Genomic DNA, 18,059 nt, shown 5'->3' with positions numbered 1-18,059 from the left:
CGGAGGAAAAGAACCGTCCTCCTGTCCCCACCTGCTGTGAAGGGCACGGGAGCCCCACAAACCATGGCCCTGAGAGTCTGGGGGGCTACAGGATGGGGGAAGTGGGACGCACAAGGGTGTTTTTTGGGTGCTGAGAGACAATGCAAAGCAGAGGAGCCGAAGGCAGGACCCAGCTGCCTGCGCCCGCCCAGGGCATGGCAGGAAGCCCCCAGCCCGCCAGGGCCAGCAGCGCAGCCACATCACAGCCCCGCGCGGGGCCGGGAACGTGGCCCTGCCTGCGCACTGACAAGGGCCCTGCTGTTCGGGGCTGCAGCTGCTCCGCGGAAGTAAACAGGGTCCCTGCCAGCACATTCCTGCCTGCCGCCCTGCCCAACCCCTCCTGCCTGCGCCCCCCACCCACCGGCCGGGGACACCCACCACCTGGGAGGGGTGCACATCCCCATGGTGGCAGGAGCCATGTGCAGCAGTCCCTGGCATGCAAGCCCCCCCCACCCCCAGCACGCAGTACAGAAAGCCACAGCCAGGCCAGAGTAAAATAAATGGTATTTATTAGCAAAATAAAGGACAGAAACTCTTGCTCACAAGGCCTTGCCAGGTGGCCAGGGCTGCCCCGCACAGCCCCACGTGCTTGCTGCCGAGCTCCCCACGTCCCAACGGCAGCTCCTGCTGCAGCAGGCAGCACCAGGGGTCCTGCCCTGGGCAGGACGGGCGGCGCTGCCTGACGGCACAGCATCCGACGGCACCAGCCAGCCTGCATGTGTCTTGCTCAGCCCTTTCGGTGGAGCAGCCCAGTGCTTTGGGAGGCGGTGCAGGATCCATCCCAGCTCTGAGATGCAGGGTGCCCTGCCTGCCCACAGAGAGGGGCCTGGGCACCCCAGGGGGGGTTCCCAGAGGGGCTGAAGGTGCAGCCTCCTGACTCAATCCCGGCCCTCCCAGGCATCCTCTCGCTGCTTGTTCTCCAAGCGCTTCCTCTCTGCAGAGACAAGAGGAGGGTCAGCCCCACATCCCCATCACCCCACAGCCACCCACCTCCCTGTAGAGGCGTCAGGAGCCCACCCTGGCACAGCCCCCTCCCACCCAGCACCCTGTGAGAAGGGGCATCCACAAGGAGGGTCCCCCCACAACACAGGCCATCTGGGCATCCAAATCTTACCCCGGGCTTCTTGCAGCTTCCTCCGCTCCGCATCTCGCTGAGCTGGCGTCTGGTTGCTGCGTACCCCCAGGGCACCGATCACCAGCCGCCTGGCCAGGGCGGCCGATGTTTCGGGGCGCTCCTTGGCTGGCTGCAGGTAGTCTGGGTGAGCAAAGATGGGGGACATCAGTAGGGGCATCCCGGGACGGACAAGGCAGCTGGCACAGCTCTGCAGCACTTAAGCACTGTGGAGCCGTGCCGGCTGCTCCATCCCTCCCCAATAACCAGGATGAAGATGCTGCAGCACAAGCCCCATGGCACAAGCCGGCATGGGGCAGCATCACTCACCCGTGTACGCCTTGGCTTTGGCTTTAGAGGCGCGGGTGCCCTGGGAGAGAGGGCGCGTCTTCACCATCAGGTGCTTGGTGCTGAGGGCATCGCGTGCTGCAAGGAGAGAACAGAGGTGTCTCTGTGTGGGGCCAGCCCCATGCCCAGGATCCAGCCATGGGAGAGGCAGGGATGCCTCCCCTCTGCCCATCCCCAGCTGAACTGGGAGCAGTACCTGTTATGGGGCTGGAGAAGATGCCCAGGGCATGTGTATCGTCCACCCACTTAATATCAAAGCCTTTTTTCCTGCCAGAGAGAGGGAAATTCAGCAAGGCATCGGCATCGGGTGGGCAGGGGTCTGGAGCAGACCCCAGGCAGGAGACCCCAGCACCAGGGACGGGGCAACGCGAAGCAGACTCACTGATAGCTGCAGAAGACACGCAGCAGGTCCTCAGTGCGGAAATCCGAAGGGAAATCATAGATCTCGATGACATGGGGCAGCTCAGCATCACTGAGGTCTGGTGCAGCGGGCTCAGCCCCGTAGTAGTCAAAGCGGGGTGACTGCTGGCTCTCCCGGCGCTTCTCACCTCCCGAGAGCTGCAGGGGTGGGAGCGGCACAGCACTGAGCAACTCATGCCCACCCGCCCCACGTCAGCTCCTGACCGACAGCAAGCGCTCCCCAGGAAGTGGTCTGGCCCCCGCGCCCTGCCCCAGCACTGCAGGTGGATTCATGGAGTTGAGATATTCGGAGTTATCGACCAGGGCTCTCACACCATTCACTTGCTTTTCCCATTACCAGCATCCCTTCACTTGCTGCACTCCGCAGTCCCGCTAGGGACATGGTAGGAATGGCACCAGTGAGACAGCGCACGTACCCTCAAGCACACCCCTCCTTCCACAGTGACATGCTGATCCAAAATACATTTGGGGAACAAGGAGCAGGACAGCAAGGCTAGGAGGAAAGACTGATGTCTGCCCGCTGCGTGGGAGCACCAGACTCGGCACGTCCCGTCTGCAGCACACGCACCGAAGCAGCCCGTTGGCACCCCAGACGCCAAGATGGAAAAGCCAGAGCTCCACTGAGGAGCAAGTTCTGGTGGTTAATCACCTGCGTGGCTAAAAATTTATGCCTTATTTCTTATTTGAATTTGTATGGCTTTGCTTTCCAGCCGGCAGTTCTTGTTCTGCCTCTCAGCTGGATTAAAGAGCCCTCAGTCCCTGGTCCCCTCTCTGTGATGGCACTTACTCACGCTAATCAAACCCCTTCTCAATCTTCTTTTTGATAAGCTAAACAGGTTGTGCACGTTTAGTATCTCACAGTGGGGCACTTTCTCCAGCCCTGAAAGATGACAGCTGTAGCACTTTTCTTCCTCTCTCATTTTTCAACCTTCATTTTAAAATATGGGCAGGAGTCTCCCACTGCCACGACACGAGGGTGCAGCCACCCCTCTGCTCCCCTCCACCCCACAGCATCGGTGCTGGTGGGTACCACTTCCAAACCGTGCCGTGCCAGCGGCTGAGGGGATTCATGGCCCCGCTCCAGCTGCAACACCGAGCCAGGTGCAGCCCAAAGCTGCCGGCGGCTCCGCCGTTTCCTCCGGAGTGTGGGGCCAGCGCGGTGCCGGGGAGGGGGTACATAACTCAGCCAGGTTCCCAGCCCGATCCCCCAAGCGATCATAGCAGAGCACACCACGGCTGGAAGGTTAGAGTCCATAAATCCCAGCCAGCTCAGTCAATAAAAAGTGCTCATTCCGACAATTTTATGGGGAAGATGGATTCACGGCAGGTGAGGGGGTGCTGCCAGGGCGGCTGGATGCCGGTGGAGGGTAGAGCTGAGTTATGGAGCTCACGGGACAGGCTAGCACTGCCAGCAGAGCCGCCTGCCCCGCCACCATCACCCACTAACCAAGCGCAGCCTGTGCGGGGCAGCGCACTCAGCAGGCACCCACGCCTGCTCGGGGGACACGAAGGAGCTGTCCCTGGGCAGGATGAAGCCCTGCAGCATCGCTTGAGGGAGCAGAGCACTCGGGTAGTGCCATGCACCAGAAAGATGATTAGAGAGTGGGAGCGCAGAGTGTCGGAGCGGTCCTTGACCTTCACAAATCACCAAGTGTGGCGGGGCAGCAAGGACAGGAGCCGTCTGGCAGCCGGGCTCAGCCGCACGGCAGGCACGGCTCAACAGGTCCCCCCGCGCTGCCAGCCCAGGCACGCAGCATCCCACAGCCCCCCAGCTGTGGGGCAGGGCAGGGAGCAGGAGCCAGGGTATGGCCCCCAGTCCTGGCAAGCACCCGGCACTGGGAAGCATCTGCTGACAGACAGATGGACAGACAGCAGAGGCAGGATGCTGCAGGGAATGAAGCCTGTCCATCACGCCTTCCTGCTCCCTAAAGATGAATCCTTGTTGAAGCACGTTAGAGGGGTCCATGGCTGCTCACTCATGCTCCTGCTCATTCACCGAGAGCGCACCTCCAGAGCTGGAGGGGAGGCGTGTGCCAGCACACACACACCACAGCCCCCAGCACGCACACACCGTGGCCCCCGCCCCGCCAGCTGATGGAGAGTTCACTGAGCCTGCAAGGAAATGGTCGCAGTGCTTAATTACCCTCTGCGTTCAAACTGATTTCTACTCTGAATTTGTCTGGTTTCAGCTTCCAGCCAATGGATCTCACCGTGGTGTTTTTCCTGCTAGATTAAAGAGCCGTCCGCTATCAGAAATCTCTCCTCCACACAGAACGTCATAAATCTTGCTCTCTGCCAGCTATCCGCAGTGCATAAGGATTCAGTTATGAGGAAGAACGCTACTAATTTTCTTGTCCTTTTTGTTAATTAACAACAGCTCCCTCTCCCCAAGAGCCTGCACCCTCCCTGAGCAGCCACATCTGCATGCCAAGAGCTTGAAGGGCTCAGGAAGCACCAGGCTCGGCATGGGAATCTGCAGGGGGGTGAAGATGGCAACTTTTAATTGAAAAATCCCTTTTTCAGGTTCTTATTCACCCATTTTGGGAAACTCCCCTGGAAAGCTCAAACTTTGCTCAGAGCTTGTGCACGGGGGAGCTAACATGGATGCTCCAGAGCTGTCCACAGTTAGCACCGGTGCTGCACGGCACAACCTTGCCCGCAGCATCCTACGGCTGCACCGTAACACAGGCCTTCCCTGACCTGCCTCCCCAGTGGGGCCAGGCAGCCGCTCCGCTGCACCTGAGGACGAAGCCGTGTCCCCCCGTGCCAGCCCCATGGAAAGCCAGTGCCAGCGCCAGGTGCACCGGCTGCCGTCGGAGCAGCACCATCCCCCTTGCACTGGCGCTCACCACAACCTCCTGGCTGGGGGGAGCACAGCCAGGGATGGGGTACCCAAATCTCCCTGTCCCAGCCCCACGCCAGGCTTGGCAAGGGCACGCCAACCCAAGCACAGCCCCACGGATGAGGTGGGTACCAGTGCTCCTCAGTAACGATGATCTTGAGTTGATCTCATCCCTTCCCAGCAGCTGTTATCAGGCACCATCCGCCAATTCACACCCTGCTTCCAGCCCGGGGTGGATGGACGCTGGCTGTAACAATATTAGCACTGTTTGTTACTTTGGGCACATTAATGTCATTTGGAAAATTACCAGTTTGATGCTCCTGATTTAAAATGCAATAAGGGATATCCAGCCTTGCTGCAGAAGCCGAGCTTTCCTCGTGAATGGCAGGAAAACGGCGTGGGTCCCGGTGCTAAGCAGCTAATTGTAGTAAATTCAGCCACACGCGTGCAGGAGGGGATGGTAATGAGCCACAGCTGATTAAGAAGCCATAGTTTCGAGGAAACATCCCATTGCTATTTCAATGGGAGCCCATACGTCTCAGCCCATTTCTTTATCACCAGCCCCGATTTCACGAGGGTGCAGTTGCAGTTTACGGCGCCCGAGCAGGTTTTACTGGGTGCACTTTATGTACTATACTGAGATCTCCCCCAGCCTCCACCAGCACCACAGGACAGGATGGGAACCAGCCAGGGGGGAAGGTGGAGGTCCCAGGCGTTTCGGCACAACAGGCAGCTCATTCCCTCAGGGACGGCTGGCGGTGACAGCTGTGGTGACAGCAGGCAGCACAGCCAGGCTGGCCACGTGCCCCGGGTGCAGCCTGCCCCTCCATGTGCCCACCCCGGAGGACACAGGGACAGCCGACCCCCACGGACCCCTGCCCCCGCATCCCAGCAGGCAGCAGCCACCATCCCTGCAAATCCCCGTGGGCGCCAGCTCGCAAGACGTACCTCCTCCAGCAGGCGCGGGTCCAGGCAGTCCCCGTCATCATTGAACAACGCATCCCAGCTCTCCTCGGCACCTGGGCTGGCCTGGCTCAGGGTCCCGGCACTGGGGGGCTCTGCCTTTGGGGAGCCACCTCCCTCTTCCTCCTTGGCCTCCTGGCTGCACGGGTGCTGCTGCGGTGAGCCTGTGTCCTCATCTGCCCCCGCTGGCTCCTCGGCCCAGGCCGCGGGCGAGAGCCCCTCTATGCCGCAGCACAGCAGCTCCAGGGGCAGCGGGGGCTTGCAGCTCTCCGGACGTGCCCCCTCCCATGTGCTGCTCACCAGCTCCTTGCCAGAACCCAGCAGATCGCTCTCAGCCCCAGTGCTGCCATCTGGGCAGGCAGAGGTGCTGCCTGCTCCCTCCGCAGCGGACACTGGGACGCCCTCTCCACCGGGATCCCTGGCCCTGGCAGCACTCTCCTCCTTGCTGGGTGGGAGCTGGGATGGGCTGCCCACGTTGTGCTTCGGGGTATTCTCCTCGGGGAGCACTGGCGCATCGCCCACACCACCCCTCAAGCACCCGGTTTCACAGCCAGCTCCTGGTACATCCATGGTGCTCTCCCCAGCAAGCTCAGCCATGCCTCCCTGCTTCTCCTCTTCCTCCTCCTCTGCCGGCACCCCAGCCTCGCTCTGCCCTGCCAGGAGAAGCCCCCCAGGTTCCCTTTCCTCTCCCTGGGCTTTTGGATCTGCAGCCTCCCACATCAGCCTGGGCACACTGCCCTGGTCGCTTGCCCTTGCTGGCGGCAGGACACCCTCTCCCAGGTGCTGGCAGAGGTCCCTGGCTGGATCTGGGGTGCTGTCCCCCAAATGCTCCAACACACCACTTGGCCCTGTCCAACACACTGGTGCTGGGCTAGCGGGGGGCGCTGGGCTAGCGGGGTCACCCCCAAGCTCGGGAGTAGCCTCCGTGGCCCCAGGCTGGGCACTCGGTGGGGATGGAGGGTCAGGCTTGGTCCTCATCATCTGGCAGCCACGGCTGAGCTCCCTGAGTTCTTCATCATGGGATGCTTTGTCCTGCCCATCCCAGGGCTGGGCAACAGCTGGATCCGGGCATGGCTCCTGCACGCTGGGTATTGCCCTCAGGCTCTCTGGTGTGATGGGGCAGCTGCCTCCCAGCCTCCGGCAGTGCCCAGCAGAGGCTGCCCGCGGCTCCTTTGGGCCAGCATCCACCTTGTTCTCCTTCTTCACCGCTCTGCCTACGTGTGTCCTGGCACGGGAGCTTCGCCTCTGCCCCTCGCCACTGCCCCGGTAAGCGTCCTGTGCCACACGGTGGTTCTCAGGCTCCCGGCAGTGCCTGGCCGGCACGTCACCCGCCGCTTGCGCCGCTCTCTCCCGCCGTGCTTTGGGCACGTAGAGGGCCATGTCGGGCTTCCTGCGGCGCAGCCGGCCGCCCTCCGCCTCCTGCTGCATGGTGCCACCGCCACCTGTCAAGGAGAGACAGCGTCACTGCCCTGCCGCGTCCCAGCAGCCCCGCAGCCGGGCACACAGCGGGCAGCCCCTGCCCAGGTCGGTGGGTCGGGGTCCCAGCCTGGCACCCACCCTCGCTCCCATAGCGGCCAGCACAGAGTGATGGATAGTGGAGCCCCAACACTGCCCCTGTGGTAGTGGCTCTGCAGATGGGGTTTGGCATGTGGAGCACCCCGCGGCCCTAGAGCCTTCGGTGGGTGTACCGGGCTATGGGAGAAGCAGGGAAACCCTGCCAGCATCACCAAGGTGCCTGCCCTGCTCCAGCAGCTGCTGCCGGGGACCCCCCCACCCCAGGGGCCAGCAGCTGTGGCTGAAGCAGGACACAGAGCCCTTGCACCATTCATGCATCACAAATTGCAGAGAAGCCCGTGGCCGTCACGGAGCAAAAGAAACCAAACCCCAGTGCAGGGACACCCCAGCGCAGGACCACGGCTGCCACCCCGGCACGCCGCTGCCCCATCCCGGCAGAGATTTATTTTTCATCATCTTTGGCAGCAGCAGGCAGACCACAAGCTGCCAGCCCCCCCTGCCCCTATAAATATGCATCAGGCAGGGTTTATGGAGACGGATGGCGTGGGGGGCTGCGCTGTGGTTGAGGGGAAGGTAGCGCAGGGCCAGGCCGGGGCCCCGTGATTAATCACTGCCCACTCCGTTTAGGGGGATTCATCACGGGCCACTGTCAGGTAAATCACTGGAAAAACACCTCTTCAGTAATTAATGTGAAGTGACGGATGGACAGCCCCCGGGTCCATTAATCTGGACCATCAGCACCGACCAAGATTATGAATGTCAGGATGCATAAACTGCCGGCGGATCAATAGGGCCAGGAACCCATCCAAGGCTCTCATTTCCGAGGCACCTCCGGTACATTAGCCTCCCCTCTACGCAGCCCCCGACCGAGGCGCGAACGTTCCCCGTGGCCCCTCGCCGACAGCCGGCAGCGGTGCCGGGAAGGCGAGGGGAGGCCAACCGCCGGCTGGAAAGCGGCCGGGACTGCCCGTGCCGCACGGCATCACCCCCTCCTCCTGACAGACAGACTGACGGCTGCCTTGGCGTGATGGATGGGTCTCTCACGGCTCTCTGGAAACCGCTGGCAAGCCCGGGCAGGGCAGTGCTCCCCAGCATCACCGCGGCACCCGTGCCTGCGCCTCATGCCGCGGAGGTGGGCAGGAGCGTACCATGCGGCACAAGGCGCAAGCACGGGCGCCGCGGTGATGCTGGGCACCATCCTGGGGCTGCCCCAACCATTTTTCTATCTCCGCAGCTCTTGTCATTTTTTTTCCCCCTCTTTGATACACTAATTTTGCTGGCAGAACGATCCCCTTTATCTTTATCGACCGCAAGAAAAGAACGTATCCTACAAAGCCTCCAAGGTCTAGATTAGTCATTTTTCAACACCGAGGCATTATACATTTTCTCACCAAGCGGCAGCCCAAGTGCCGGAGGGGAGGGGGCACCGGGAGCCCCCCCGGCACCACCATTTCCAACCACGCAGAGCTTCCAACTACACGAAAGCACGTTCTGCTAAAGGACTTTTCCCAGCCAAGCCCAGAGTCTCAGCCCATGGGACATCACCGAACCCCCCTCATCACTGATCCTCCCAAGCTCTGCTTCCCGAGAATTTCCAGCATGGGAAGCAGCCAGGAGCAGCATTGCTCCACGCAGATCCGAGTCACCTCCAAGAAGAGCCTTGGCACGCAGGATTTATGGGCTCCTCGAAAGCTTGCCGTTCACCTTGCCTCACCCTCCAAAGCAGATGGTGCGGCATTAGCCAGACGACTGGCGCTGGGAGCATCCTCTCCCTGCACAGCTTTGCCTCTGCCTGTCGCACGCTGCCGGGGAAGAGCCGCTTCCCACAGCCCAGGGAGGAGCACGGCAAGGTGGTGGCTGGCCCACGCTGGCAAGGATGCTGCAGGACTTTGCTTTTTCCCCACAGGGCAGCACAGCTCCTGCCCCCAGCCTATTACACACTTCATCGATGCCACGGCCACGCGTCGGCACCGACTGATTTCACGCTCTGGGAGGCAGAGCAACAGCCCTGGCTTCGGGTCTCATTCACACTACACTGGGCAGGGCAAGCCTGTCGCTTCCCAACTCCGGGACCAAGCTCTCTGCTCGCCCCACAAAGCCACATGGAGGTGGGCAGCACATCCCCAAAAGGGCTTGTGCTGCCCCAGGTGCTGCCCTGCTTTTTGGAGCCGGCTGGCAAAACAGCTCAGCATCATCACGCCAAGCAGGGAAAGGCAGCTGCGGACCAGGCATGCCACGGTACCATGGTAAAAGTGGCGGTGGAAGTGCTCCCCAGCTGCCTGGCATGTAATGCCCACCAACACGGCACAACACAGCCTAGTGTGGCCAGGGGGATGCTCCCCACAGACACAGGCTCCCCTCACACTATCCCCAGGAGTACGCTGCTCATGGGAAGCTTGTGCTCATGGCACAAGTTCGTGAAGTCTCAGAGCAGCTGCTCAGGCAATGGGGCAGCCTGCGTTTCTCCTCTAGTGACCGTTTGCAGTACAGATGGGCAGCATTTTCTCCCTGCTTTCTCTCCCTCTCCTCTTTGGGGAAGGACCCCACAAACAACATCAAGACATAGCTGAGCATGCCGCAGACCCTACTTCACGCTGTACAGTGCATTGCCAAATTCCTCCATCATCTGCATCCCCACCCAGCAGGTGAGGACACCTACGGCGTGGCTCCGACGGCAAAGCCAGGGCACCCACCACCTTCTCCTGCTGCGGGCAGAGGTGCCAGCCACCGCCCTGTGAGGGGAGTCCAGGAACGGGCACGGATGCTGGGCTGCGGGGCTCACATGCAGCATGCCAGTTCCCGGAAAAGTTTCGGTGCCACCCAGCACCCTCCCAGCAGGCTGCCGCATTTCCTGGCAGGGAGCTGTATTTTTAGCCTTCGAGGTTTCTAATTCCACTCAATCCATACTCCCATCGATAGAGCAGATAACCTTAAAGCCTTGACGGTGAACGGGGACAGCACCGGGGACCGGGAGCCTTGGGGGACCACACGCAGTCTCGGCATGCAGCTCGCGCACCCGCAATGTCACTCTTTACAGCCTGCCGCAGATTGGGCTCTTTGGAGGGGAAAAAAGTAAATATAATAACAAGACTAATAAAAAGGCAGGTACAAGGAGATTCTAAACAGCCCCGCTGGGGAATCCACCGCTCACAGGGCTCATCCCATGCCAGGCACGTGCCACGGCACACTCGCCGACTGCACAACGCCAGCACCCGGCAGCCCGGGTGAGGATTGCCAGAGGTTTTGGCTACCTTGAACCTCTCCTGCTCTGAGGAGAGCTCCAGCTCAGCCTGCTCGGCTCACGCCGCAAGCGACAGGGCCAGGGAAGGACCTGGATACCTGGTGGAGAGAGGCAGAACAAACACAAGACCACAGAGCAGCAGCATGAAGTAAAGCAAAGCACTTCAAGGAGCAGAGAGTCACATCCCGTCCAATGCCTGCCTGCAGCCCTGTGGGCTTTAAGACGTCCCTTTTCCCTGCTGCTGGGAGAAAGATGCTCTCTAGCAGCCAGAGCAAATGCTGGCTATGCAAGGAGGCAGCAAAAGCATGAAAGGCACTGAGAAAAGAGAGATTTCAATCGTGCCTTTCACTTGTGATGCTCTTAGGAGATACCTGGAACGAGAGAAGGGGAAGGTTTCAGAAAAGAGGGGGATTGCTAAGTCGATAGTGATCCTTCGCTGCTGCAGGGGAAAAAAGGGACAACAAACCAGCAGAAAGAGTTAACAGCTGGAGGGCTAAGGGAAATACAAAGGACTTTACAAATATACCCAGGCAGAATCAGCACAAAAGTGAAAAGGTCTATTAATAAACAAGGAGGGAGAGAAAATTAATGACGGCTCAAAAATAAAGATGACTCAAAAGGGCAAAATTACTGTTTTTAACCAGAAAAATGCAAATGAGGCGGAGGCCTTGCAAAAACAGCTGCAGGGAAAGCAAAAACAGCATCTCCACATAGACACAGTCACCTGGCCGGCGTGGCCAGCGCTGATACAAACCGATTAACCTGCTGACACACACATGGTGCTGGGCAGAGCAAACCAGACACTGATTTTCTTTGCAACGAAGGGCAGTAAAACTGGAGCCAGGCACAGGATAAACTCTGTGCCCATCCCTAGCACAGAATATAACATCCGGAGGAAGGAGCCTGCACACCTACCACGATGGGCTTCTGGATGAAGGACGTTGGCTTGCCCAGCGGGAGTCATTTCAGAAGAATCGCTTGGTAAAGCTTTTGGATAAGGCAAGCAAGACACAATTTAGCTGAACTTCAGGGTATTGTTTTATATCATCTCCCAAACTTTCACTTGAATAGTGAATTGTAATTATATTTGTAGATAATCCTGAGCAGAGAGGTGTTGCAACACCGGCCAAAGCAGCGAAATTATTCAAAGTATCCGAGAAACGTAGGCAGGAAACGAAACAAGAGCCAGCCTGGGAAAATGAAGGTAAAATAACCCGAAGCAGCTACCCGGTGGGCAGGAGCAGCCTGAAAAGCAAGGCCCAGAGCCCTGGGTGTCCTCAAACCAGAAAGCGACTGGCAAGGGTGACAACCCCAAAACGTGCAAGGGGTAAAAGCCAGACACCAGCATCATGCCACGGACCACCCCAAGACTGCGACAGCCCCATGGTGGGCAGCACGCAAAGACCCGCGGGCAGCGTGAAGGATGGAGGGGATACCGAGGGCCGGCAGGCAGCCGTGAAAAACAGCATCCACTGTTTGGGAGCACCAGGGACGTGTTTCATGAGCCATGAGAGCATGGTGCACCGAGCACCCGGGGATGTCGTATAACTCCCCTGCCCTCGAGGGCTGTCACCACAGGCATTGCGCCGTGACTCAATAAGTTGGGGAGAGTTATGGGGTCTGCAACATGGCATGTTACCTGCGTGCTCCAGGGCGAGCGGGGTGGTGGTCGGGGCTGGGACAGGGGATGGGGGTCAGGGCTGGGACATGGGGTAGGGGACAGGGGGTGGGGGACAGGGCTAGGACAGGGGGTGGGGGAGAGCGGGACGGAGGGCACAGTGAGCAGCCCCGGAACTGGGCAGGGGACACGGCGTGCAGCCCGGAGACCGGGTCAAGGCGCGCACCCCGGGCTGCTGTGGCCCTGCCCCGAGCGCCCCGCGGGCAGAGCCGGGCCGGGCCGTGCCGCGCCGCCCGCCGGGCCCCCGCCGTTACCAGTGGCCGCGCCGGGTCCCCCGCCGCTCCGCGCCGCCGCTTCCGCCGCGCTGAACCCGCCCCATCCCGCCCCGCCGCGGGGAGCGCCGGGATCTGTAGTGCGGCACCGGCACCGCACCGCACCGCGCCCCGGGCGGCCGCTCCTTGCCCGTCGAGCTGGCAGCCCCGCAGCCCCCGGCACCCCGTGGGAACTTGGGCCGCCGCCCTGATTCCCGGCGCGTCCCCGGAGCTGGGACCGCCGCGGGCAGCCCCGGTGCTACCGCGGCCCTTCCGCCCCCAGGCACCACCCGGCAGGCGGGGGAAGGGGGTCGAGGGCAGGGTGCTCCGTGGCTTGGGGGGGTGATGGACACAGAGCAGCAGGAGGGAGAGCGACCCCCGCTCCCGGCTGACCCCACGGGAGGCTGCCGTGGGTTTCCCGTTACCGTTTAATGTCACACACCAGGCGGGAGCAGCGGTGCTCGCTGCGGCTGTGCTGGCTGGGCCGGCAGACCCCCGCTTCTGCCTGCCGGGGGGGCACCGGGGGAATTGCCGGGGGCTCGGGCACCCCCGGGCCACATCCCGCGCTCCCGCCGCAGGGCTGCGAGCCGGCCGGCGTGCCGGCTGCCCGGACACCCACACGGGAGAAGGTGTCTGCGCCGGGCAGGTTTGCTCTGCTTCCTTCCTGGGGTTTGGCGAGGAGCAGCCTGCCTGCGCCCAGCAGATAATGAACGGGGGCCCGGCGCTTGCACGCACTCTCAGGCAGCGTGGGCAGCGAGGGGAGCATGCCCGGGACCGGCGCGTCCTCCGGCTCCTAATGAAGCTCTGGTGCTGGAGAGCACTCCCGAGACGGGGCCTGCACCCGTGGGGGAAGGCTGGGACGCCCGGGGGAACACGGCTGGATTCTCCCACAGGTGGGGCGAGGGCTGGCAGGGGAAGAGGGGGCGGCCCAGGGGATGCAGGCAGGCGTGGGGCTTGCTGTCACTGCAGGCTGAGGGCAGAGGGGGGCCGTGACCCAGCTCGCTGGGGCGCAGGGCTGTGAAGGCTTTGGGCAGGCTGGTGCAGCCACCCTGGTTTGTCTGGCTGATGGACAGGGGGTCTCTGCGCCCCCACCCAGGATCAGCTTCCTAATGAGCCAAAGCTCTCCGATGCAATTCCCAAGCAGCTGCTTCCCAGGCAGCCTCATGGCGTGGGTGAGGGAGGAGTGATGCCCCATAGCACACACGCCACCTGTGTGTGGTGGGACACGAGGCTGGTGCCCAGGCAGCCGGCAGCCAACGCAGCTTCTGCAGCTCCCCAGAGGGTGTGCAGCTGCTGAGGGACCGGGGACCAGTCACCTGCCATCCTGGCAAGGTGTAACTGAGGCATTGCATGGGGCGTCAGTGCACGGGGCTGTGCCAAGCGTCTTATCCCTCCTCCGGTGCAGCTACAGGTCTGGGACTGCTGATGCCTGAGGTCTGGGATGCCCTGAAGTATTCAGACCTTCCTGACTGCCCAGTGTGGGTCCCAGTACAGCCACGGGGGCTCAGCACAGGTGGTACCTTAGCCCCAGACACCTGGTTCTTCTGTGCTGAGTGGTGGACCCAAGCTATAATGTTTTACCTTTGATTTCCCTTTATTTGGGTGCAGGTGTGAACAAGGCAAGACCCTGGGAAGGAAGCTGCGCTCCATCACCACAGTCCTGTGGGATCAATCCTGGGACCAGGAAGGGAAGGCTGGGCAGGGAAACCCTTGGGCAAGACAGACACGGATGGGTAGGGTCATCCCGCCCCAGCTGCGTGGCCCTGTGCAGGACAAAGAAGGTTCACACCATGCAGGGCCACCCTGCAGCCCCCCGGGGAGCAGCCCCTGCCCCAGCCTGCCATGGCACACAGGGGACCGTGGTCCCTCTTGCAGCTAATCGATGGCAGCAGATCCTGATCGCTTTCATTATTATTATTTTCTTATGCATGTGCGCACAGGAGATTTATCGCCAGCTACGGAGGCAAAATCAATTATTCATGTTATAAATTAGAAAATGATTTATGTTTGTGGGAGGCCAAGCAGCGTGGAGCCCCTGGTCGCGTGGGAGCTGGGTTTGTCTGAGAATGGCATCAGACACCCCTCCATCAGCACTTCCCCGGCCTCTCCATCCCTGCTGTGCCCTGGGTGTCCCACCCGGGGTGCCCCCATCCCATCACAGCCCCAGGGTGACCCAGGGATGGTGGCTGGCAGGGAGCACCCATCCTCTCACAATCTGTCAACCCAGGTGCCCGCAGACAGAGCCCAAGGAAGGTTGGGGACCGCTGTGCCCTGGTTGCCCTGGCTGGTGCAGCAGGATGATGCTCCATGGCAGCAGCAGCACGGTCCGAGTGCTGTGAGGTGTGGGGCACAGAAGGACCCCCTCACTTTCCCCTGCTGGAGACATCCTCAGGTGTCCTCTCCAGCCCCAGCAGCTGTGTCTGTGCTCCTGCTTCCCACAAGGGACACTGGGGTACCCTCCAGACTGCCACCCATGGGGACAGGGACCCATTACACCACTGACACCCCCATGCTCCCCAGGGAAGAGGGGACGGGTGAGGGCAAGGGGGCAGTGTAAAGGCACCCTACTTGCACCAACCCCTGAGGCCAGCTACCCCAGAGTGGGGCTGTAGGGCTTTGCTTGGCTGTGGCTCACCTTCTCCTGGGCTAGGAGGGGGTCTCAGGGGTCCTAGGAGTCTTCCCAGGTGTGGAGATCCCATTCTCCAAGGTCTGACTGATGTTCTGTGCAGAGCAGGGTGGCACTGGACTCCCACTGCTCCCAGTGCCGGGGCAGGGATTGGCTGTTGCTGTCAGGTCTGCTCCCAGCCCAGCCATGGCCCAGGCACTCACCCCAGCGCTGGTGAGAGCTGCAGCATCCCATGGCTCTGCACCAGAGGGTTCAGCACCCCAATCCTGGCTGCCTCAGCATCCTAAAACCCACTGTCCATGTCATGCAGCCAGTGGGAGCGAGTGCTGGGAGCCATCCAGCTGCTCTCTGCTGATACCTGGGGCTGCTCTTGCTTCTGAAGAGTCTGGATCTAAAGCTGCCATGTCTGTGCCTCCCAGGGGACAGCAGAGCGGGCCGGGAGTGCTGCCTGGCTCTCCTTGTCTGTTCATCTGCAGCTGCGTCAGCCGGGGCCGTGGGGAGGCACAGGCTGAAAGGAGCAGCACGGGAGAGAAAGAAGCTGTCAGCGGCCCCAGATCTGGGTCTGATCGCAGGCGAGCCATGCGTCCAGCTCCTGCTCATGCAGTATCCTGTGCTGGGCTGAACCATGGCCCTCGGGATGGGAAGAAGAGGCAGCACGGGGCAACCTCAGCTCTGCTCTGGCTCCCTGAGCATCCTTTTCTCCCCCAGCCCTGCGTGTGAGCCCTGGAGCCTCCTCCCAGCCACCAGCAAGCCTGTCACCCTCTGTGACTCCCAGGGCTCTCAGGGAGCTGAGAACTTGCTGGCTCAACACACACATGGGGGTGTCAGAGGGAACAGGAGGCTGTGAGCAGGAGGAACACAGACAGCCAGGCACGGTCTGGGGACACGGTACCACCTTGTCCTGGGGTACTGAGGCTGCTGCAGCCACGTCAGCCCCCAGCCAGCCCTGGGGACCCTCTGGGACTGCACATGGGGTGCAGAGGAGTCCCTGCTTGCTCTGCTCTGGCTCAAAAGGAGCCAGACAACACGAGGAGCTCAGAAACCTGGCAGCATGGCCTGGGACCCCCCTGAGCTGTGATCACTGGGCTTAGCAATGAAACACCAGAAAATAAATGAGTCACATCCTGGGGCCGAGCATCGCCTCAGGCACCTCACTGCGCCCCGGTCCTGGGGAGCCCAGCGCTGGCCCGTGCTTCTGTGATCATCCCTGTGATTTATTGCTGCAGAGCAAATGGTTACAGAGTGCTTTTGGCAAAGAAAAGCCCTGGGGAGCTGCAATGGGCACGCAGGGGCAAGGAGGGAATTGCCTGTCAGCTGCAGCATGCTGGGGGCACCCAGGGCACCTGCAACCCTGGGTCTCTCCCCCATGCCCGGCCAGGGGACACGCTTGGCCCGTGGGGAGGGGACTGCAGAGAGCTCGGGGCTGGGGTGGATTAGATCTGCTTTGCATTATTGCACCAAACACCTGGGGACTCGGTGGCTCGTGACAGCGCTGTATAATGTGAGGAAGCAGCTCGCGGTGCGGGCAGGCGCCGGTGCTGCTGGCAGCTTGCAGGCAGGGAGGCGATGGGACCGTGCCCCTAGGAGTGTGGGCTGGCTGTGGAGGTGGGAGCCAGGGTCTCTTGCTCCCTGCCTTCCTGCACATCTACAATGAATAGGTACAGAATACAGTGCTTGTGCTGCAGGAATCAATACCGCTCCAGGAGTGGCCTGGGTGCTCCTCCCTGCGCTCCCCCGGGAGCCTGCCCCCAAATTCTTCTCCCTGAGCTATGGCTGTTGTCTCCTTCCCACTATTGTCTTGCTCTCCAGCACTCTCAGCAGGACCGGGCAGCAGCATGGGGTGGCCGGTGACAGCCCCGGGGCTGGGGAGTTTGCTTACCCAGATAGCCTGGCTCCTTTGGGAGATGGGGAGAACAAGCAGGAGAGACCTCTTGGGGGGGAAACCAGGTTTTATCCTGATTTGAGGTAGCCCCCCTTGGCATGGTGTCGCAGCCCGCTCCATCGTGGCCCATCCTGCCACAGTCCCTAGGAGGTACCAGGGTGCCATGGCCGGCTTCGGCAGGCAGAGATGCCGCCAGGAGGTGGTTTCTGCCTGGCAGGCAGTGCTCGGGGATGCTGCAACTGGAATAAGCTCCTGATCTCACCCAGCGCTGTCCGTGGCATTGCCGCCGTGTCCAGTGACAGTCACTGCCCCATGGGAAGGAACCTGGCTGCTTTCAATAGGCCGTGATTTGAATTGATTCATCAGCAGGATCCACTTGGAGCTGATAAATCTTTCAGAGGCCCTGGCAGAGGAGGCTGAGCTGGGCAGGCTGGGCATCCCCCTGCCTCCCAGCAGATGCATGGCTCCTATGAAGCAGCCGGCTGCCCTGAGCATGTACCAGCCCTGTGGGTCCGCCAGCCCCAGCCAGCTGCTAGCAGCACCCCAGGTTTCCCCTCAGCATGTTTGTTCTTACCCAGCCAGGGATGCTGCCTGGGTGGGCTAGAGCACAGCCTATACCCTGGTGAGACCCGCCCCAGCCAGGGAGCCCCATCCCAGTGCTCCTTTCACAAGGGAGCTCACCGTCCCTGGCTGAGAAGAGCTGATGGTCCCTGGCTCCATCACAGCACTGGCCAGGTGCCTCCTCTGGCCTCCTGTCCCCTTTCCTGGCATGAGGCAAGGCAGTCCCCAGGCTGAGTGTTGGCACTGGTGCATCTCCATGCCAGCCATGGCTCCAGGATCCCAGGGAGGACAAGTTCAGCTCATCCCATGGGGCCACATCCTGCAGGGAGATGGGGGACTGCCCTCAATTCCCCACCCTGCATCCCAGCAGGTAGCAAGGGAAAGCAGGGATGGGGACTGCGAGGTGGGAGGCGAGCACGGGTGGATCCGGTTACAGGCAGCACGGGGCAGAGATAGGCAGAGAACAGCAATGCAGCAAAAAGGGCTTTTAGTGATAATTAATAATTAACATTTCTAATGATGTCCCGGCGACAGGAAGAGTCCAAGCGGGGACCCAGGGGCACTGCGCACCGTGACAAGAGC

At 61.3% G+C, this 18,059-nt stretch overlaps 1 protein-coding gene across 1 annotated transcript; it reads right to left on the bottom strand.

The window, feature by feature from the left end:
- Positions 1-531: 531 nt before the first annotated feature.
- R3HCC1L (R3H domain and coiled-coil containing 1 like) lies at positions 532-12,457 on the bottom strand. Its single transcript, XM_054832746.1, has 7 exons — positions 12,412-12,457; positions 5,709-7,165; positions 1,881-2,056; positions 1,695-1,765; positions 1,481-1,576; positions 1,154-1,294; positions 532-973 (listed from the first exon to the last, which is right to left on the bottom strand). The coding sequence occupies exons 2-7, from the start codon at positions 7,149-7,151 to the stop codon at positions 918-920; spliced, it is 1,983 nt and encodes a 660-aa protein (XP_054688721.1). The 5' UTR covers positions 7,152-7,165; positions 12,412-12,457; the 3' UTR covers positions 532-917.
- Between the last annotated feature and the right edge of the window lie 5,602 nt (positions 12,458-18,059).

This window comes from Grus americana, chromosome 7 (genome assembly GCF_028858705.1).
Source record: "Grus americana isolate bGruAme1 chromosome 7, bGruAme1.mat, whole genome shotgun sequence".
NCBI lineage: Eukaryota > Metazoa > Chordata > Aves > Gruiformes > Gruidae > Grus > Grus americana.
This window is presented reverse-complemented; position numbering and strand designations above follow the sequence as displayed.